Consider the following 24,664-nt stretch of genomic DNA (forward strand, 5'->3'; position numbering starts at 1 on the left):
ATAGAAAAAAAAATATTTTAAGTCAAGATTTAATATAATTCTCTTTTTATTGAACCTTGATTGGGGGATGCGACTCCACCAAGCGATATGGCCGATGGCTGGCTGAGACGTGCAACAGGTGCACATTTCGTATTTTGACATCATTTTAGCTCGAATTCTTATTTTATCATAATTTTCCATCTCCTACAACCAAAGTTATTGTCATTCGTGGTTCAAAATGAACTCAAGCCGAAATGGCCTAGTGGTTAGAACGCGTGAATCTTAACTGACGATCGTGGGTTCAAACCCGGGCAAGCACCACTGAATTTTCATGTGCTTAATTTGTGATTATAATTCATCTCGTGCTTGACGGTGAAGGAAAACATCGTGAGAAAACCTGCATGTGTCTAATTTCATTGAAATTATGCCACATGTGTATTCTACCAACCCGCATTGGAGCAGCGTGGTGGAATAAGCTCCAAACCTTCTCCTCAAAAGGGAGAGGAGGCCTTAGCCCAGCAGTGGGACATTAACAGGCTGTTACTGTTACTGTTACTGTGGTTCACTTATTAGTCATTTGAGTTCTATTGAAAATGATGGCAATCGATCAGCAAACCTCAAATGCAACGCTACCTCCCAGACCAGATATAATATAAAAAATACAAGAAATAACATATGCATATAAACCAATTATAACTTGCGTTATCCAAAAATTAACTCTATTCCATATTTGTCCGACATATATATATATACAGATATTTATTGTTACAATAGATGATGTACGACAAAATTACTTGAATAAGTATTAAGCAAAGTCTATGGGCAATAGAATTTAACCCTCGGTGTCAAGTCGTGTTTATTGCGCGTTTGGTGTTTTTTTATCACATTTTCATTTGTGTCTTTAAAACGGGTGAATCTAATTAACTTGAGTTAAACTAATTCTTTATACGTTTATTATTTAGCTGGGCATCAAAAAATCAACCCGTTAATGTATTTATACTAATTAGATAAGAAACTCAATTTTTATTCCGCATTTAATCACACAAAATAATATCTAGGCCCTGAAGGTCAATGTATGCGACGTTGCCGTTTCGTCAATCTCAATGTCTAATATTCTCACGATTTCAAATTACCTTAACTATATGTAGTGAGGGAGCAGTTGATTTTTTTTTATCGGATAACAACTTCGCCGACATTCAAAACGTAACATTCACGAATCCACAATTAATACTAACATAGATAATGAAGATCTCGACCAATGATAATATCACGTAAATTGCTTAGTTTTTTTAAGCCTATTTCAAATCAGTAAAGATTTTTCTTTACTCCTCCTATGGTTGAATATAAATTTTACAATATGCTTATAACTCGTTTGAATAGATTATTTTAAGAATATTTATTACAATACCTGAGTACTTATTCATCGCACTAATGGAAAATAGACACTTATTTTCACAAAGTTGTTGACTTTTTAAAATAGAGGTTAAAATACCTAAACCTAGTAGTAGTATCAATCATTTGGTGTCTGAAATGAAAAACTTAATTAAACTTTGTAGTTAGTTTTTGGGTTCTATTATTAATACTTATTAATTATATTTTTTTTAATTAAAACAATAATGCAACAAAATTTGGATTGGATATCATGATGATCTGTCGAGTAGTAGTGTTGTGCAAGCCAGTCTGTATCCCATCCACCACCCATCAAATATTCTGTCGCCAAACAGCAACAGTATTGTTGTGTACCAGTGTCAGACAAGACAGAACTTCTTCGTTCCCAAGGTTGTTGGCGTATTGGCAATGCAAATGAAACAAATGTATGTCAACTTAAATGTTTAAATAAGAAACAGGTTTTTATAATTACAATTATTTGATAGACATAACATAAATTATAAAGGTAAGCTCTTTATATACAAGTACCTAAATATTAATTTTATTGATTTCCGTACAAGTTGTAGGTATACATAATAATGAAAATAACGTAATAATGGAATTGAAATTTTTTGTTTTTTTTTTATTTAACATATTAAGTAGCTGAAGAATAAAAAATCGATCCTCGAAATTCGAACGATCGATGAATTAAACAATTATTTAAATTTAGTTTTTTGCTTTATCAATTACATGAACTTTACTGTGATTGGAGGATATACCTTGAAATTAGTTTACAGTATAGTTTTTCACGTACCTATACCTACCTAAATACCTATATAAATATGTGTATACATATATAATATTGTTTGAATAAAATTGGGTCTGTTTAACTAGTCTTATTCGTATTAAACACACTTAAAGATTTGGCTTGATATCATTAAATCGACTACTTCAAGGAACTCTCGAATACTTCTAAAACACACACAATTAAAATCTGGAGACATCAAATTAAAAAAAAGATGGATATTTACGTAGACAGAGAAACAAATAGACCAATGAGCCGTGAAACCGCGATTGAGACAGAGATAGTTTGTCAATGTGTGTGTATAATGTTACCATAGTAACTGCATTCCCTGTTTTGGGAGAAAAATAATTTTCAGGATTTAATTAAAACAAAATGAGGTTATTAAATTATACTTTTTAATATTTATTATACATTTTTTTAATTAAAATATTTTTTTGTTTTCCAACTACACCCAAAAACCCTTCCATTGTTTGTTTTTGTTTCCGTTATCAATAGTACTCGTTATATTTATATGGTACTGGATTAGCATTCTCCTCAGATGTTGAAATCTAAAACACTCAATTAAATTATTAATAAAGAATGGTTGCCCCATATATTTCTATGTTAACCTCTTGACTCGGAATCTAATAATATTATAAATTCTTGAAGAATGTTAAATAATGTCGTTGTTAGGAAATTATATTATGATATTTTCAATCGGGACATTTTTCAGCTGACGCTGGCAGCACTTACATGATAAATAATTATAGGTTGTGAAGGATAAAAACTGGAAAATCCTATTATCTTCAAAATCTTAATGCAGTATAAGGTTCCGTCATGCTATGACATAAATAAATATCACTAAGAAACTATATTTAGGGACAAAACCGTCGTACTTACGCGTGAAAACACACGCCGGCAATTTTCTTCTTGGTATCGCTTTAACATGAAATAATACGACAATGCACCATTGCATAACCTTTGATATCATATAAGGATTGTTTCTTGCTCTTTTCACTGGATTAGAATCGTTTTGTAACATAAAAATAAGTAAAAATTGAACAATAAACACAATGAACGCACCAACTGTCAAGCTTGTGTTTTAACACCAAAACTGGTTACGCTATAAGGGACAAAAGATTTGATAATTCTATCTCTGTCTAAATCATTTGTAACATAATTTTCGTTCTTTTTCTTATGTAAGTGAGAAAGAAATCGTAATTGCGTCTATTAGTTTCTACGTCTACGAATATTTATCAATAAGGATAATAATAATTTTTAAAAGAGAAGTTCAAAAGTAGGCCTAAAATGAATATATTTTTATTTATTTGTCTATATTGTAACGTTTATTTATTTACTTATATGAGACGAACAAACAGGCCATTGAGGTAAGTTGTTACCAATATACAATACACCATGGTAACTAGCATGCCACCATGGTAATTACCCTGGCACACCACACTGGCTGACACACCCTTCAAAACGAAGGAACGAATATCATGTAATAACTAATATGTACTTAAAACAAGAGTATCACATTATTATCGACAGAACAGCAAAAGTGAACCGCAGGCGCATGTTTAATTTAACCAGTCAGGGCCAAGCACCGACGCGGGTCGGTCGATTTCATATCAAATGAATGATAATAAATGATTTTTAACAAAACAGTGCAAAGGAACAACAACATTAAATCTACAATTACATAAAAAGGTATGTTTGATAATTATAATCATTAACAACGACAATTTTATTGCTTGTGACATTGATTTTTTTTAATATACAATTTTTATAATTATCTTCAATTACAATTATTGAGTTGAATATTGATTAATTGTAATAAGATTAATTTTCATTCCAAATCTATAGATAAATAGTCCGATCGAAATTGTCATTTAAATTAACTGTTATTTGCATAGAGCTGAAAATAAAAATTGCTGCATGTCTTTAGTACACTATTACAAATAAAATATCAAAATTAGCCGAGGAAAACTAAAAAAATTTATTACATGAAAAATTTTCACCTAAATTCGAATGATGGTGAACTTACCAATACGTTTTTGTTTATTTTGTCCCGAGGCGCTTTCAATTTTCATTACAATTTTTGCATAAACATTGAATTATATGTATAAAATTATATATATAATTAAAAGATTAATAGATAGATCTTAAAATCATCATTTTGTCCGCCAGTACATCAAAATTGATTAGATCGGCGTAACTTGCTACAGTTGAATTTAACCACTGCTATTTGTTCTTTGTCCCTTTCCGTTATGGTACACTTAATTTGACCAATATACGAACTGTCACAGGTACAGTAAATCGCATTTAGGTACGATTGGTTTTTGAAATAGATACATCGTACTCGTATGAACGACTGTAACAGTTCGTATATTAATAAAACATCTTTAATTTATTCAAAAAAACATCTCCACTGTAATTAGAATAAGAAAGCGAAATTTCAATATGTTATAAAAAAAGAAGAGACGATATATACAATTTTTATAACAATAAATCAGTTTGGATATGAGCAAATGTAATTACAGATAACTCCTCCACACAACTGTTGGCGTAGTATATATGATATAAGAAATAGTTTATTGTTAAAAGAATAATTTACATTGAATGTAAACGGATAGAAGATTTAAAATAGCTACTGTAAAAATCGTAAACGCAAGGAATGTTGGCGAAAATGCTCGCAGCATTTCTCCATTAAATCGTCATTCCGATCCTCTGGGCAAAAAATGACCTAGCTCTCTTGTCACCAGTAGAAGTAATAAGATTAGGTGTTATATATTTTTTTAAAGATTTTGGAATATTTCTCCAAGTTATAAGTGTTTCAATTATATACGAAATAAAGACATAATATGGAGTAAAAAAAGAATATTTGCAACGTTTGTACGCTTCAGCTTTTTTCGCGGCGGACCTTAATATTGTTTCCCTAATATGAGACAGGGCCTCTGTATCAACGCATGTTAATATTTAATACAGTGTCTATGTCTATCGGAACCATCAAGTAGCTCATTAGCTCGTCTACTTCTTTATTATATAAAAAATAAATTTATGGCCAAGGTAAATAATTTTCGAGATCAAACTGTCAAATTACGATAAAATGCTTGATAGCACATTAGGACACCAGTTATTTGCCTAATATTATATATACTATAACTTAGAAGACGACGTCAATAATTTACTCATAGATCTAAAACTGTTAGTATATTTTAATTTGACTAGAAGAAATAATGCAGTTGTTTTATTTAAAATATAAAAAAACAATTGTTAATTACTCCCCTACTTAGTAAGTAATTAAAAAAATCCCTAAAAACACTTAAAAGTAGAAAAAAAAGATAAATTATAGGTATTTTAACTAATCGTCAATCTTATTCCATCTTATCTTATACTCAATGAGTAAATTATTTTGTTGCTGTATAATATCGCATATATTTAAAATAGAATCAATCTAGACGACTCCATACTCCTCTCGTCCTCCGTAGATAATATCGTATACCTCATAATTCATAATTGTTAAATACCTGTTTCCATAGCGCTTTTATCATAAATGAAAGATTTTCATACAAAATTTTATACCCTTTACTAACTTTTACCCCTTTCCTCAGAGGTAATTTTTTACAACTATCCTTAAAATTTCCTTTTAAATATCCTAAGTCCTACCCTAATAAATACTTTACTTTATATTTTATTGTACACCACACAGAGAAAAAAAATACAAAACATTTATACAGTCTAAATAAAAGTAGCATACAATTCTGGCGACCTTATCGCTACACAGCGATCTCTTATAGGAAACCTTATAGTTGTTGTATAAAATTTGATTTGAAAAGCTACCTATGCAATGCAATTTTATACATATTTTATGATATGCATTGATATGTTACTCAGTCAGTTATTTATATATATTTATCTTTATATGTTAGCTATTTAGAAAATTGAAAAAGTGTACCTACGCACAATGCAACAAGTATGACACCAAAATTTTATCTTAAAATAGTATAAAAAAAATAAAACCGCACCAAAACCTTTTGGTGCGGTTTTGATAATAATAGATATATTTGTAAATTTCAATGTACTTGATATAGAATCGTAGAACTGTCTACAGAAATTTCCGTGCTGGCATAACATATCAATCTTTAATAAATATATAAGGCACAGTAACCAATTTTCATGTTTTAAAATTGCAAAACGCTTGTTTCTATTTAATTTATATGTCAAACAATATTAATGGACTAATCAAATATATGGTATTAATTAATGTTATGCGATTTATGAAAAAAAAATTGTCTTTAACAATTAAGATCAGTAGTTGTTATGGTACACTGCCGTAAGATATATCACAATAATTTGGAGCAGGTACGGGTGGATCGCTTGGCTCGTTTTTAATTATATCTTGATATGGTATTTTTCCAAGAATATATATAGCAACTTCGCGGCTTGCAACAACAACAACAATGCAATTATATTCTATTATATAAATTTATAAAACTGTTTATTGTGTAATACATAGATATTATTATTTATAATATACTTCTCAACTGATTGAAATATCCGTCTAATATTTAAATATAATTACTCGAAAGAATTAAAAAAAGTATTCATTACATCATAATTAAAAATGAATCAAACAAGCCAACTCATTATATATCACGGTCAATTCAAGCAGTCTTAATGAGAATGATTGACTTTTATAGTATTTTGCTTTACAAGAAAACATTGAAATCATATTTAAGCTTCGAGCTAATTCTATACAAGCAATTCGATTGGAATTCTAATTTATTATATTATTTTAAAATAAATAGCTATTAAAATTTGTTATATTAATGTTAGCCGCGATCAGAGTTATGATGGCCCAGTGGCTATAAGAAGAAATCTTAACTGATGATTTCGAGTTCAAACCGGGGAATCACCACTGTGTTTTATCTTTTTATATAATTCATATATTGCTTGGCGGTTAAGGAAAACCTCACAAGGAAACCTTTACGTGACGAATGAAAATCACGACACGTGTATCCACCGCATTGGAGCAACATACTGCACAAGCTCCAAGCTTTGTCCTTAAAAAAGGAAACACCTTAGCCCAGGAATGGAACACTTAGAGGCTGCACTTTATGTTCATATTGAAAAGATAAAATAATATTGATTTTGATAATAAAGAAAAGATAGATATCATCAACATGGTTCAAGAGGAAATTAACATAAAATAAGCAAACAGGTACAAGCTTTGTCTTTGGTTGAAGATAAAAAAAACTGTATAGATAAACTATATTGCTATTGTCTCTGGTTTCTTGATAGCAAAATACATTTTCTAATTTCTTCTGTATTGTTGTTGAAAATGAATCGACATTACCAATAGTCTATATAAATATAGTATATCTAATATATAATAAAACATAACTACGGTTTCTAAAAACAAATAGTGAAATGTGAACTTTAATATATTATTTTATAGACTTTGTGTATTACATAAGAAACTATATTTATCATCAGTGTTTTTTATCAAATGCAAGTAAAAATAGAAAATATAGCAATTTTTTAAATATAGTAAAAAGGTTGTGGTTAAGGAAATGGAGGTTGGCAAAAGTAAATATTATGAAGTAAACTTTACAGTAAAAACCGTCAAATTGAGATTAGATAGATTGAATCTACATGCAAATGCTCGCCAAAATGAGACACTATGACAAACAAATATCAAAAAATCAAGTATACATTTTAAACATTAAATGGACTTTGATATTCAAAGGTCACACCAGTAAATAATATTGCTGTTTAACATGTTTCTACTTAAAGTACGTAAAATATCGTTATGTTTCATTAATCAAGAGCATCAACAATAACAACTTCGCTCAAGGCCAATGAAACTAGAGAATCATAATTGTAATTCCTCATTTAAGAGTTTTGCTAAAATTATTTCCAGTCAATCTTAATTAATATTAATTTTATTTTTGTTTTTTATAGGAAAAAAATGGTGCCAGATCCTGACAAACGACAAGTCAGCTTCCCCAAATTAAAATATCCCTTGTTTCGAGATGTTCTACCTAAAACTCCCCAGCAATGGATAACGGCGAAACAAATTCAAGATGGCGCCGAAGGACTATGGCGGATTCATGACGATATTTACGATTTGACTGATTTTATTAACTCCCATCCTGGTGGCTCACAGTGGCTCGAATTAACTAAGGTATTTTTCAATATTTATTTGATTACTTTGATAATGAATATTATTTTTATTAACATTAACGTACATAACGTTTATGCTTCAATGAATTTTTAAATACGGAAATTAATATCCTTTATGGGGTATTTATAAAACCCGTATTGAGGATAATTAGCCCATCCCTTAGTAGGAAAATAAGAGTAAGAATAAGTATTTGCAAATATCGTATACAAAAAAAAAAATATTTTTTCTCGATAGAAAAAAAACACGATATATTCTCAATTTTTTTTATTTATACTCGTTAAGCTATAGCTTAGTGAGACAAAACTGGACACTTATATATATTTAATAAGCTAGGGCCTGCTTTAAGAATTTTTTGGAAATTTATTTTATTTTAGTAACTATTAAGCTTTTGGCGCTTACTACATTTTCTTTTAGCGGAAAACCACATGTCCTATCTGAAATTTTGCTGGTTTTAGGCGCGTTCATATACATATATACTCCAGCCGGAATAAATCTATATCACCCAAATATCAAAACAACTTTTTACGAAGTTAGCTAAATAAAGAAGAATATATGTACATATTGTATGTATAAGTAATATTATTTTAATTATTCCATCAAATTTAACTATTTATTACAATTATAATAATTTAATCACGTTTGCGTGAGTTCGAAACTGTACATTGCATTGCTGTCTCTAAGGTCATCGTGTAGCCTTTGTAAGGTTAGCCCAAGTTCATCCCAGATGTTTTTATTGACCAAACTTTTAACAAGTAATTAATATACGTATTCGTTTGTATTTAAATTTTTTATTTTTTTATTTTATTAGATTATGTAAATACAAACTTTGAATATTAATAAAACGAAAAATAACTATTTTATTTTTATTTTAATTCTAATCAAACGATCCACTACTTTTGTAAACGTCTCTTGTTGCAAATTATATCTATATTTTGTTTATTAAGTTTGACCTTGTGACGTATCTTTTAATCTTTCATTTCGCAACATTACGCTGGTATACATTTTATTATTAGAGCGGAACTGCATTCTGTCTATTCCATCATAATTATTAAACAAAAAATAAACAAGTTTTTTTCAATTAAAAAACGCATAACTTAAATATTAGTTATACTAAGTTATATTCTTAAACTATATACATTGTTCTATTTAGAATCGTTTTATACTTGTTTTATCCTTTTGTAAAAGGAGGGAAGTTGAAAAGGATACCTGGCAACTATCTGGCATCCGACCTAATCGGCCTTATTTCGCTATCCGTCCGGTTACCGGATATTTAAAAAAATCTTTTCTTTAATAAACTGCAAAAAAAAATAGGCAAATATTACAAAAGCTACTTGTAAAATAAAATATATAAAAATATGTAAAACAGTCACAATCAATCAAATCAATCAAATTTCCTGAATAGACAACAAAAGTATTACAAGAAAAATAAAGAAGGCGTTTTTACCATTAATAATAAAAATTATTTAACATTAACAATTAATGCTTAAAACAATTATAACATAATATTTATAATAAAACTTTTTAACAATTTGCTTCGATATACCTATTTAATAAAAACAAAAACACATAATAGGCAACAATATTTTTAAACATACATAAAAACAAAAATAATAGTATTTTACTTAGTCTGTTCTTGTAAGCAATTGTCTTCAGCGTACGATATTATGTCAATTAAACGCAAACGAGTGTAGCTGCATCGAAATATGGATTATAAAACCAGTAATAAGCTCGAGAGTTAGTTATTCTTTTTATATGATTTGTACTTAATTCACTTGCAAATTATACGTATGTAAATAATCTAAGCAACCTTAATTGTCGCCAAATTGATTTGAATCTTTACTTCGGACGATAATACATCATCGAACTGATCTAATTACGTAGCCAAATGAATGTATTGAAAATGATTGTTTTCGATTCATTCATTTCGCTACGTAATATCATTATCAGTAAATAAATAATCATAGGAAAAACCTTACATCTACTAAAATATCAATACAGTATATAAATTGAACTTTTCTATTATATATATATTGAAAAGAAGCCAATGACTTTATGTGGGTCTTATTACAATGAAAACGTAAAAAATAAAAACTTAAGTACCTATTGATTAATTGCCGCCTTCGTACATGGAACTTTGGTCTGATGACGAGTCTTCGCCTAAATTTATTAATTTTGTCGAAATCCCCATCTCTTTGTGACTAATCCCTACCTACCTTAATTAAAATAGAATGAAATATTCATATTTTTATTATTTAAATTGGCTGATTGGTGATTTAGTCTACTTAGCTAAGATCCTTATAATGTTGTTTTCGTAATAACCGTGTTCTTTCAGAGCGTCAGAGATCATATGCTCAACAGACTATAGAAGAGTCAAATAAAACTATGTTTATCTTTTAAATACCTGTTTATTATAAATATATTGTTTTTGCAATTGGTTAATATTTGCAAATTAAATTAATTAAGTGAAATTGTAAATAATTTCAGTTATAAGAACCCGGTCCCATTTCCTTTAATACTTCTACCTCTTACGAGTAGTTAAAGTATGTCACTCCTTACCATCTTTACATATTTAACTGATTTAGAAAAATATAAAAGGGGGAGGAGGCTGAATTGGCCCCACATCCGCCATCATCTATAGGCTCCGACCGCGCATCGGTGAACCTTCCTCGATCATCCTCGACTTGCGATTTTATTGTGCGCCCACAATAAATTAATAATATATGAAGTGGAACTAAAGTCCATTAGGTATCATAGCCGTAGCTGAGGTGTATAAAAGACTAAAAGTATTATCAATAAATCAGTAAACTAGACCGTAGTCCAGTAGGAAACACAATCGTAACTGCGGTGCTTATAGAGTAGCCGTAGCCACAACAATAATAATAAAAATTATCACTCAAGTGGCCTTAAATATAATCTGTGATGTGCTCTACCTCAGTAGGCTCACGTGTTCTTTTTATTGTTTATATTTTATAAACATATAAATCCGTATCCGTAACAGCCTGTGAATGTCCCACTGCTGGGCTAAAGGCCTCCTCTCCTCTTTTTGAGGAGAAGGTTTGGAGCTTATTCCACCACGCTGCTCCAATGCGGGTTGGTGGAAAAATAGGTATATCTATAAATATAAATAGGTATATCTTATTATTTTATAACCTATTAACGCTATACCCAACTTAAAACTAAGACATAACTAAACCGAACGTTTCTCTATCCTGTTTTATAATTTCGATCGCTATACGAGCTTACGTCAGTCGATCGTCGCAGTTTTAGACGAAGAGTTATAATTTCGATCGCTATACGAGCTTGCGTCCGTCAATCGTCGCAGTTTTAGACGAAGAGTTATAATTTCGATCGCTATACGAACTTGCGTCCGTCGATCGTCGCAGTTTTAGACGAAGAGTTATAATTTCGATCGCTATACGAGCTTGCGTCCGTCGATTGTCGCAGTTTTAGACGAAGAGTTATAATTTCGATCGCTATACGAACTTGCGTCCGGCGATCGTCGCAGTTTTAGACGAAGAGTTATAATTTCGATCGCTATACGAGCTTGCGTCCGTCGATTGTCGCAGTTTTAGACGAAGAGTTATAATTTCGATCGCTATACGAACTTGCGTCCGGCGATCGTCGCAGTTTTAGACGAAGAGTTATAATTTCTATCGCTATACGAATTGCGTCCGTCGATCGTCGCAGTTTAATATATTGTACCGGAACTTGTTTCAGTTACGATTCAAAAGAATCTACAACATGAAAGATAAAGTTGAAAAGCAATATGCGTATTTATTACGCCCATCATTATTATTGAAGGAACACTTCAATCATTATATGTATAGCCTTTTGTTTTTCATATATATATATATTTGTTTTCATTTATATATTTAATAGTCATCGAGATGACTCTTAACCATCGGTATGTATCGCCCACAGTACGTACGTATTTATAATTAAATTGTTATTATATTGTATTCATTCTTATTACATGGTTATCGAGCTAAAACCCTGACCTTGTGTTCGGGGTTTATGGTATTGTTTTTATAAATTATATTTTTATATGTAATATATAATGTCTCATTGAGAACATTCATTTACATGACGGCCCCACATACCGTCTTTTATAATAATCATTTATATAAATTTAGTGCATGAAGCACATTTCATGTATCTATTCATTTTGTCATTCAACATCATTGATATGAGAGTAATCATTGAACCGACACACGGTTCTTCATCACTCCAACATGATTATAAGAAGTAACAACCACAGCTAACAGCCTCGCGTTGTCACACGCCCATCTGCACCGCCCGGTGTCATGATACAATATGTAACTGATAAGGATCTAGCGCGCGGCCTCGCGACGGCGAAAAATATCTCTAAAATTTAATTTAATTTTGTATTCAGCAGGACAATAAACACAATCCGTAGAATCCGCACCATTTTTTACGAAATTGATAATCGATACTACATACCAATTAAAGTGTCTAAAACAATTAATCGTATCGATAAACGAAATGTTACGTTTTCACAGTTTTCTATCTGTCAAAAGTGAGTAACCTATTGGACAGTGCAAATAGTATTAAAAAAGATTAATAGCAATAGCCGCTTAAGGAATTACTAATATTCCTATTTATTCCACCAATAAGCGTACAACTTGTGTTAGTAGTAGGGACGATCCCATCAGGAAGCGGTCAGGATTATACCTGCGACTTTTATATTACTAGGCAGCCAGCAACAGGCACTGCGCTATTGACGCTTTTAGAACCTATACACAACACGAAGTATTGCAGTTTAATATTTACCTATTATATTATCAATCAATCAACAGCCAATCGTTGTCCACTGCTGAACATAGGCCTCTCCCAAGGTGCGCCAAAGCTCCCTGTCCTCCGCCTTCCGCATCCAGTTGGTTTCCGCCACCTTCTTAAGGTCGTCGGTCCACCTGGCTGGAGGGCGCCCTACGCTGCGCTTGCCGATTCGCGGTCTCCACTCTAGGACTCGTCTGCTCCAACGGCCATCGGTCCTACGACATACGTGACCAGCCCACTGCCACTTCAGCCTGCTAATTTTGCAAGCTATGTCGGTGACTCCGGTTCTTTTCCGGATAATCTCATTTCTGATCTTATCCTTCAAAGATACTCCGAGCATAGCTCGCTCCATAGCACGCTGAGCGACTTTGAATTTGTGGACTAGTCCCGCAGTTAGTGTCCACGTTTCGGCACCGTATGTCATGGCAGGTAAGACGCATTGGTTGAAGACTTTCGTCTTCAAACATTGCGATATAGATGACTTGAGGACTTGACGAAGGTTGCCAAATGCTGCCCATCCCAAGCGAATTCTTCGATCGGCTTCCTTCTCGAAGTTGTTCCTACCGACTTGTATTATCTGTCCTAGGTAGGTGAATATACTAACAACTTCGAGAGGTTTCCCCTCGACGTATATCGGTCCCGGCACGACATGCCTATTGAACATGACCTTGGTCTTGTCCAAGTTTATACCGAGACCGACACACCGGGAAGACTCGCCTAGGCTACGCAGCATTTCGGTGAGTTGTTCCAGCGACTCTGCTATAATGACGATATCGTCAACAAATCGAAGGTGTGAGATGTACTCGCCGTTTACATTGACTCCATACCCAGTCCAATCCAGCGTCTTAAAAACGTCTTCCAACGCGTTGGTGAACAGTTTCGGGGATATTACATCCCCCTGTCTCACCCCTCTGCGCAGTTGGATCGCCTTCGTCTTACAGTCCTGGATGTGGACAGTCATTGTAGCGGCGTTGTACAGACATCTCAGTACCTCGATATATCTCCAATCGATATGATATCTCTGCAATGAGTCGAGCACTGCCCAGGTTTCGATGGAGTCGAAGGCTTTCTCGTAGTTCACAAATGCCATACACAGCGGCTGATTGTACTCTTCGGTCTTCTGCACAATCTGCCGAACAGTATGGATGTAGTCCACGGTGCTGTAGCCTGATCGAAAGCCGGCTTGCTCTGGGGCTGGAACTCGTCAAGTCGTCTGGCGAGACGGTTCGTGACGACTCTTGAGAACAGCTTATACACGTGACTCAGGAGGGAGATTGGTCTGTAGTTTTTCAAGAGGGTTTTATCACCTTTCTTGAAAACCAGTACCACATCACTCCCGCTCTACGTTTCCGGGGTCTTGCCATGTTGGATGACGGAATTAAAGAGGCTTGCTAGCTCTTTCAGGACCGGAGTCCCACCTGCCTTAAGCAACTCTGTTGTGATTCCGTCATCTCCCGGAGCTTTGTTGTTTTTAAGCTGTTCTAGAGCCGCCATAATCTCGCCTTGGTCAACGACCGGAAGCTCCTCGGAGTAATGGTGCGTAAGAGGGGCGCGCTGGTCATCAATACTGATTCCCACGGGTTTATCCGATCTTGAAGAGAACAACTGCCCATAAAACCTCTCTACTTCTCCGACAATCTCAGGCCTAGAGGTAACGACCCCTACCATTTTCAGTTTTAAGTTTTGTCAGACGCGGCCTCGCAAACTTACGAGCGAACACTTTCAATCCCCGATTTTGCTCAATCGCAGCCTTGATGGCACGGGTATTGGAACGTCGGAGATCGCTTCGCATCAGCGTTTTTATTATTCGATTTAAGGCCTTATCTGACAAAAACGATGGTAGTTCTCGTCGTTTTCTCATGAGCTCGAGTGTCTCAGCAGAGAGTTTTGGTGCGTTGTCTCTTCTCTGTGGCGGAACACTTGCGGGATGTGTTTTGCAGTATTTTGACCAGCGTGTCGGTTTTCTCATCAATGCTGCTTACTGTTTCCAACGCAGTGAATTGATTTTGAAGTTCCATTTGGAACTTTTCGGAACCTTGGAGCTATTATATTATATTTAATACAATTATATTATATTTATCCACTTGTAGACTTCTGAGTATTGAATTTACGCACGCGTAACTGACGAAAATCTGTTACAATAGGTACCTATAAATTAGCATGTAAAAATATATTTGAAAGCACTAAATAAAGTACGAGTAGGTATATAGTTAAAAAAACTTAAAATAAAAAAAAAATCTAAAAATATAGCACATAAATATAATGCCCAAAAAATTTTTTTATAATGTTGTAGACGGGCAAATGGACCACCTGATGTTAAGTGGTCACCATCGCAGTTATATTTTATTTCACTTTTATTCATTGTTTTTTTTAATATTCTTTCTTTCATAACTGGTATCACTTAATGGTATACAATATGGTTATACTACTAGGCCCTGGCTCTAGATGAATCTGAAACGCCATTAAGAACAAGAATCTAGTTATCCTTTTAATCTTGTTTACATTATAAAACAGCATTGACCAGTTTACATTAAGCTGGAATGAAAATTACTTTAACAACGTCATTCAGAGACGACATGTACTTTTTATATGCAATAAAAATGTATTTTTTTGTACTTATTAAATAGTACACTCATTCTTTAGTGCTACAATAAATTTTCTTAATTCAATATGAGCATTACATTTACTCATTGCTAAAAAAATACCTTCCTGTAAAACTGCAGATCCAAGAGTCATTGGTTCAAATCCCGGGACGGGTCAACAATTATAATATAATACATATATTGTTTTTCACATGTATGTGTAATTCTGGTATGGTACGGTGTATAAGTAAATAAAACCAATTAACCTATTTAGCGATAAGCTACAGAAAAAAATTGCTAGCTGCTAATAGACGAAACCACTAGACACCGCTTGTATATATAAATAATTAACTAAATAATAAAGTCTATCTATGTACAAAGAACTATTACATAATAATCGACATTGTTTTTTTCTAGAAATAAATTGCTTGTAATTTAAAAATAATTGTTATTTGTTTTAACCAGAGACAAATAATATTATAAATATATTTCTATGGATAAATATAGTAATATTTAAATAAACTAAAGAAAAAGTGGTTTTAAAACAATCCCTGATACTCGTATCTATCCCTAATACACCGTCAAGCACGAGATGAATTACAATAACAAATTTACCACATGAAAAATCAATGGTGCTCCTCTTCCGGGTTTGAACCCAAAATCATCGGTTAAGATTAACGCGTTCTTACCACTAGGCTATCTCGGCTTTCTTTGCTCAGTATTAAACAATTATTAATATGAAACATGCACGCCTTGGTCGGCAAACGGCAGGACGCTATTTTATGCCTTCATGCCTCCTTTTCCACCGCCACTCTTTACTCCCTTATTTATGTGCTGCTTTATTTACATATATGTATGTCCTGTATCTATATCTTCTTTGACCAAACCCTCTTCCCAGTTCAGCTGGGGTCGGGTCTCCTTGTACGTCTGCGCCAGAGAGCTCTGTTCTGGCTTGTCTGTGTACTCAGATTTTGTATCTGGGCCTCTTTTTGCATATTTGACCACGAGGTTGCGGGCGGTCGCCTTTCTTCCCGCGGTCGGTCCGGGATATTTAAGGCTTTCTTGATGGGATGGTCATCGTAACGTCTTAGGATATGGCCGTACCAGCGCAGTCGACATTCCTTCAGTTTTTCCAGAATTGGTGTTACCTTGAACGATCCCCTGACATACTTATTCCTTACTTTGTCCAGCCGGGTTATTCCTCCCGCCCATCTAAGCATTTTCATCTCTTTTGTATGCAGTTGTTGTTCGTGTGTCTTTTTGATGATCCAACACTCTACCCCATAAGTCATGGATGAGCGTAGTACTATTTTGTACACTTTTCCCTTTACACGAATGGGCATTCTATGGTCACAGAGAACACTCAAAAGCGCCTGGATAAAACTCCATTTTATCCAGGCGGTTTTGACGCGGTGGTCCACGTCCTAATCGATATTTGTATCAGTAGTAAGCACAGACCCAAGATATTAGAAGTTGTCTACTTTGGGTAGTGCGCGGTTGTCTATGTAAATATAACATCCCGTCTCTTCTGTCCCTCCATAATCACATTCTAAATATTCGGTTTTACTTCGACTAATGCGTAGCCCATGGTTTTCTATTTGTGTCACCAACCAGTTGAGTGTTTCCTGTAGGTTTTGTGCATTTTTCGCCTCTAGGACTATATCGTCTGCGTAAAATATACACTCTGGTGCTGGCTTTTGTATGCCTCGCATAATGTAGTCCATGCACAGGTTGAATAGCAATGGGCTCAAGGCAGATCCCTGATGTACTCCTACATTTACGTGGGCTTTTACGCGCGTTTTGGTGCACTGGAGTCACATAATACTCCGGGATGTTTTGACCTCTCATAGCCTGCCAAACTTGGTTTCTGGGTATCCTATCGAAAGCCTTTTCTAGGTCGATGAATAGGAGGTCCTATATATTCTTATATTTTTATTTTAAGCTGTTTATTAATAAGTAAAACTTAAAAATTAGTGCGTAATCTATTTTTGAACGAAAAAAATAGTGTATTTACTTTGCGGAGTCGGAAACTTGGCGTTTTAAGCTTATCATTACCATAAGGAATGTTACTTGAGTTTTTAAATTATTAAGTTTGCTTAATATAATAAACCACCACTAACATTTTTTTAATATACAGTTTTTCGGTAGATTTTTTATGAAATAAATCATACGACAAAATAATTAATTTATATTTTGCTTTGTTATCAGGGAACGGATATTACAGAAGCCTTTGAAACACACCACATAAATAGCGGAGTAGCTGAAGCGTTGTTGCCAAAATATTTTATTAAGAAAGCAGACACTGCAAGGAATTCACCTTTTACTTTCAAAGAAGATGGATTTTATAAGACTTTGAAAATGAAAGTAGCTAATAAACTTAAAACCTTACCAAAGGACATTAGAAAGAAAAGTGATAATGTTACCGATATCCTTTTAATATGTTTTTTGATTTCTAGTCCACTTTGTTGCTGGCTATGGACACAAAATTTAATATACGGAGCCGCTTCTACACTGATTCTAGGCGCATTATTAAGTTCTCTTACTGTTTCCGCTCACAACTATTTCCACAGAGCAGATAGTTGGCGAATGTACCTTTACAACATTAGTGGATTTTCATACGCGTAAGTCAATTAAACAAATTTTAATTTTATAATATAATTACATATTAAGTTAAGATTTCATGATCGTCTGTGATTAAACTAAATACCAAGATAAATGTGTTTTCATCGCGTACTTGTTCGTATTTAATACCTGGAATTATACGAGTATTATCAGTCAATTTATAGTACCCAAGATATACCTACATGGTATAAACAGAACTCCCAAATAGCATGAGCTACATTCGACTTTACAGCGTTATAAGCAACATTAGGATTATCGCCTGTTACGGACACGAAAATGAAAATAAATGTAATATCTATCTACACAAAAGTAACAGCCTGTAAATGTCCCACTGCTGAGCTAAGGCCTCCTCTCCCTATTTGAGGAGAAGGTTTGGAGCTTATTCCACCACGCTGCTCCAATGCGGGTTGGTGGAATACACATGTGGCAGAATTTCGATGAAATTAGACACATGCAGGTTTCCTCACGATGTTTTCCTTCACCGAAAAGCACGAGATGAATTATAAACAGAAATTAAGCACATGAAAATTCAGAGGTGCTTGCCCGGGTTTGAACCCACGTTCATCGGTTAAGATTCACGCGTTCTTACCACTGGGCCATCTCGACTTACATCTCGACATCTACACAAATAGGCTTATAATTACATAATAATAGTTTTATTCATATGATTTCGCAAATATTTTTAACTTGGCTCAATAAATATAAATCTCAAGTTGAAAAATATAAATCAATTAGGCTTGTTATTCGCTATAAGACTAAGATACCAAAAAATCATGGTCATAACATTCGTTGCTTTTTATGCATATTCAACATGCACTAGTAAATAATTGTATTACCAGAAGAACCAGCAAGAATCTATTTCTTGCTGGTTCTTCTCGATAGAATCTATATTTTATTGGTGGTAACGTTATATTTTGCATATTAAAAGTCTAGTCTAATCTAAGTCTGAAGATAAGAAGAGCCTATTTGAATACATAGTGATTAGATTTCTTATTTTTAACTTTTTTAATGCGTCTTTAAAAATCGTCATTTGTCAAATAAATATTTTCTTAATCTAAAGCTTCATATCATAAATATAAACAAACGATGCCTTTGTTTTTCTTTGATATTTCAGTGAGTGGCGTATATCACACGCGATGTCGCACCATCTCCATACAAACACTGCCAATGATCTTGAATTGAGTATGTTAGAACCATTTTTACAATATTTACCAAGACCAGACAAACCTATATTTGCACAAATGGGAGCATTTTTTTTTCCTGTTATATTTTTATTTTCGTCTTTAGGGTGTATGGTGAAAGAGTAAGTATGGTGGTATGTTTTTATTATTGTTTCTCTATTAAGTTTATTATGAAAATATGATCCAAATTTTATAACCGTAACAGCCTGTGCATGTCCCATTGCTGGGCTAAATGCCTCCTCTCCCTTTTTAAGGAGAAGGTTTGGAGCTTATTTCACCACGCTGCTCCAATTGGAGAAATACACATGTGGCAGAATTTCAGTGAAATTAGAGACATGCAGGTTTCCTCACGATGTTTTCCTTGACTTTAAAGCACGAGATGAATTATAATCACAAATTAAGCACATGAAAATTCAGTGGCACTTGCCCGGGTTTGAACCCACGGTCATCGGTTAAGATTCACGCGTTCTTACCACTGGGACATCTCGGCTCGGGCCATCTGGGCCATCTCGGCCAAACTTTATAAATCAATCATTAAATATTAAAGTAGAAACTGTGAAATAGTTTCGAATATCAAATACAATTTTTTATTTTTTATAAAAGAACAAAAATATTCCCACGTGTAACAGTAATTGTGTAATGTTGATGGGATTAATTAACTATATCAATTAGATATTTTTTAACATACATATGATAAACAACTACTTTAATTATTTTATATAATTATTGCACTACAAACTAAAATGAAAAATAAATATTTTAGGATAGCATGTGGCGTGTTACAAATTGATGGTAAAAAATTATCGTGGGAAAATGCGATTCCATTTGTAATACCGTTATGGATGTGGTGGATCAGTGGACTATACCTTCCGTGGACTATTATCGTTTGGCTAGCAAGTATCATGACGTGCAGTTTGATTTTTATGATTGTTGGACTAACTGCTGGACATCATGCTCATACTAACTTCTTCGAAGGAGATGTGCCTAGGTAAATCTAGTAGATACCATAACATATTACATTTCGAAAATTAATAATAGAAGCACTAATTTAATACAATTATAGCATACTAGCTGAGCCGTGCCACTTCGTTGGGTGGTAAGCATTTTTACTTGTGATGAAATTATGAGTGTGGTTCGGTTAGTACGGCTATGATTTATTTCCTGACTGCTGAAAGGAGGGTTATATATTTACTGCATATGTATGTTTGTATTTGCATGCCAATTTGGTTATATTACCCCGTTTCAAATGAGTGAATAAATTATTATGATTGCATAAGTTATGTTTATTCAAATATGTTTAAACTTCTCTATATACTATATAAGATGTAATGCGATAGCATACATGCGATAGCATGTATTGCGGCGAGCCCGCGAAAGATGAGGGCAAGTTAACGTGTTGACCAATATTTGCAGAATTTACATAAGCATCCCTATTTAAAGCATCTCTTAAATGCTGCTAAAATTCTATGTACTGAGCCTTGTTGTTGTATATTCAGATAATAGCCATCTTCTCCTTTCACAAACATCAAATCGGATAAGTGCGATGCAATTCGGACACTCTTTTTAGATGCCCATCTTTACAATGCAGTATTATATCTCTGGGTCCTTTGTCTTCATCCGCAACTTCGTTTGTTGTAGAGGAGTTGTATCTACCTCGATGTTGATTTTCTTGTGTGCAACCAGTGTGAATTATTAATTTTAAGTTGTCCGAGAAAGAGTTGCTTTCTATATTGTATTTGAAACTTCGTATGTATTCGTTATGGCTATTTAATACGGTCTGTAATTCGTTGATCAAATCGGTTTTTGACGTGGGGCCCATGTTTGGTCGCAAAAGAAGGTGGTCCACATCAGAAATTAAATTTCGAGCTATAATATATCACTCAATAGATTATGAGACGGTCGCGGTTCCATACTCATGTCGTATTATCTCTTTGACGATTCTTCCCAATTATATGCAGTAAAGGGAAAAGTCTTTTGTTTTAAACACTTGAGACAATAAGTTTTCTTATTTTGATGAGAATTCATAATTGTTGATAAATTGTTGATGAATTCATAATTGTTGTTAATTATTTTTTTTAATATAAAAAACTACTTTTTGTGACTTAAATATAAAAGTTAGACATATGCCGTCGCTGACTTTTTTTATAGGCATTATCAAGCTCTACAACTTTTCTCTATAACTCAATCATATATCTCTCATCGTTAAGACAGCGTTCGTAATAAACGTTTTCGTTCGACCGTTTTTTCCGACTTACTTTGCAAATCCGACTACCACGAAAAAGTAATTTCATTTTACGGGTTAATATATAACCTATGACACTCAAATAATGTGGCTTTCTATTGGTAAAAGAGTTTTCAAAATCGGTTCAGTAGAATCAGAGATTACGACCTCACAAAATTTACCTCTATAATATTAGTGTAGATAATGTATATATAATCTAATGTTTTATTTTTTTTTTTGTCTTGGGCAATATATGAGGTATTTTTTTATAATATTTTTTACCGTCATTACACGGTATTAATAATAGTTATATTATATTTATATGATGTATGTGAAATTTTTAAGTCGTTACAACAATTAACAAAAATTTTTATTTAAAAAAACTGTAAATGCTTATTATAATATATCTTTCTTTATTTACGACTTCTTGCTATTAATGAGAGAGTGAAGAGATTAAACAAAATTTAAAAAAAAGAAATTTATTGTCTGCCTAATGTGAAATCGATAGTACGGATGGTGTAACAATAACGTAAATTAAACGTAGAATTGAAGTACCAATTGTAGGCCTATTTTTCATTTGCAGTTCAATATTTTCTTGTCAAGTACATTTAAAAAAAAACTAAAAAGCCTTTGAAATCATATAAAATATCATTCGTATTTTTATTCGGCAAAATGTAAGGAGAACCTACTTCAGTTTCGATAACTTTTAAAATATACGACCTAATATATCACTGTCCATATTTTCAGGGAGGAGTTTATTGATTGGGGCATTCATCAACTGGATACGATAGTTGAGAGGATGGACTATGCGGGCGACCACTTTAAAGTACTCACTCGCTTTGGTGACCATGGGCTACATCACCTATTTCCAACACTAGACCACGCAGAACTAAAATATCTATACCCAACTTTATTGGAACATTGCGAGAAATTTGAAACACAACTTCGTATGACTACGTTCTATGATGCCTTAATAAGTCACAGCAAGCAATTAATTAGAAAAAGACTACTGAATTTTAAAGAGAAAGTAAGTTTTAAATAAACCGATTAACGATTTATAGTTTTTATTATGGATGAAATATAATTTATTTATTTAACGAAGTACAAGCACTATGAAATATATTTAAAAACGTTTAAAAGTTTTAATATACTTTTATTTTAAAACAGGATCGGTACAAAAATTCTAATTAATAGATAGGTATACTTTTTATTAGGTATATATTTTTATTACTATTAAATATATTAAACCTTAGTATTAATTCGTTTGCTGTAACTGGATAAGTACACTTATGTGACGTTTGCTATTCGCACAAAACACATACTACTCCATATGTGACTTTACAGTCGAATTTGGTACTTATTTCGGCCTAGCTCTCATTCGCCTTGTATCTGGAGCGTGCGCTAAGTTAAACTCAGTTAAAACTAGTTACACTTGTTATTTTAACTAAATATTACCGTATTTGTTTTTTTAACAAAACATAATATTTATAATAGAACTTTAATTAAATCACAAATTATAATCTCAGCGCCTAATAAAATCAATATTACGATTGCACCTGTTAATTAATTTCTGTAATTTTATTTCAGTTACCATTTCAAATTTAAATTTGCAGCTTAAGCGGAAATTTACTGAAATAAGTACTTAAATGATAATAATTAAATTAATTACTGTTTTCAGAATCAACTAAAGTAAATGATATTGTTTATGAATATTATTTAACGAGATAATGAAGAAATTATTCTTCTTCAAAGTTTTACTTCTGTCACTGGACTATACAGGGTTAGTTATTTATAAGCTTTTACAAGAGAAACTAAGAAACTATGTCTTTGTACCTATAATTACACTGACTCTCTCACCTTTCAAACCATAACACAACAATACTTTGTAGTGCTGCTTAGCGATAGAATAAATGAAGAATGGGTGGACCCATCCAGACAAGCTAGCACAAAGCCCTAAGTTCAAGATGTTATTTATAATATATATTTTTAAATAAGCTATATATAGGTATATATCGGATACCTGAGAGCCTCGTGCAAGTTTTTTTATTAATTCTTTATATTTTGTCACTAGACGGAGCTATTTTCATACCATACAAATCGCATCCGATAGTCCGCAATCGCCTACGATCCGCTATCGGATACGTAAAAAACTCGCACTGGGCACATTGTTCACTACTTTTACTAGATTGTAAAACAAAATATGATGTTTGCAATTTCATTTTAGTCGTGCAAATGTTTTTACGATATGATTTTTTTAATACCAATGGTATTTTCGTTAATTTGAACTTTTAATAACATAAATATTAAAGGATATGTTAAGGAGTGGCAATCATATAAATACGGAAAATTTATATACGCTCGGGCTAAGATGATTGGGAAGTGATTGAGAATTTTGTATTGTATTGATAATGGCTGTGGGTTTAGACTTAATAAATTTATTAAATGTATTACTTTGTTTTATTGAATACTACCATGAGTTGTATCATTCAACTCTAAATTTTTTTATATGTAGAAACGTCCTCAGTCTTGCCGTTTTAAACACAATTTCATTTTAATTTAAAAGCTGTTTATTGATTTGTGTAAATAAAGCAAAATATTTATTTTTAGCTTTGACTGTATATTTAATATTTAGAAAGCAACAAAGCTCCAAATATTGGGATGAACGTTAGTTACGTTATAACGTTTCAAATTTCATTAAGTGACGCGTATATGTACCGTTAGCAACACTACCGAGTTTATTTATACTTTAATTTTTTTTTCAGCCTTTAGCCGTCCACTGCTGGACGAAAGCCTCCCCCATAGAACGCCAACCATCCCGATCTTGGGCAGTCCGCATCCATCCCGAACCTGCAATCTTTTTTAAATCGTCGGCCCATCACAGGGCGTCCTACAGTACGTTTGCCTAAGCGTGGTCTCCACTCCAACACGTGTCGGCTCCGT

General features: G+C 33.0%; 1 protein-coding gene across 2 annotated transcripts; it reads left to right on the plus strand.

Annotated features, from left to right (window-relative positions):
* The first annotated feature begins 3,728 nt into the window (after positions 1-3,728).
* LOC126768960 (cytochrome b5-related protein-like) lies at positions 3,729-24,171 on the plus strand. Of its 2 annotated transcripts, XM_050487458.1 has the most exons (7): positions 3,729-3,841; positions 8,099-8,321; positions 17,909-18,321; positions 19,437-19,625; positions 20,267-20,491; positions 22,472-22,751; positions 23,403-24,171. In XM_050487458.1, the coding sequence occupies exons 2-7, from the start codon at positions 8,106-8,108 to the stop codon at positions 23,415-23,417; spliced, it is 1,338 nt and encodes a 445-aa protein (XP_050343415.1). In that variant the 5' UTR covers positions 3,729-3,841; positions 8,099-8,105; the 3' UTR covers positions 23,418-24,171. The 2 variants fall into 2 exon arrangements, with proteins under 2 accessions (XP_050343415.1, XP_050343416.1); XM_050487459.1 differs by lacking the exon at positions 20,267-20,491.
* The last annotated feature ends 493 nt before the right edge of the window (positions 24,172-24,664 follow it).

This window comes from Nymphalis io, chromosome 6, assembly GCF_905147045.1.
Source record: "Nymphalis io chromosome 6, ilAglIoxx1.1, whole genome shotgun sequence".
Classification (NCBI taxonomy): domain Eukaryota; kingdom Metazoa; phylum Arthropoda; class Insecta; order Lepidoptera; family Nymphalidae; genus Nymphalis; species Nymphalis io.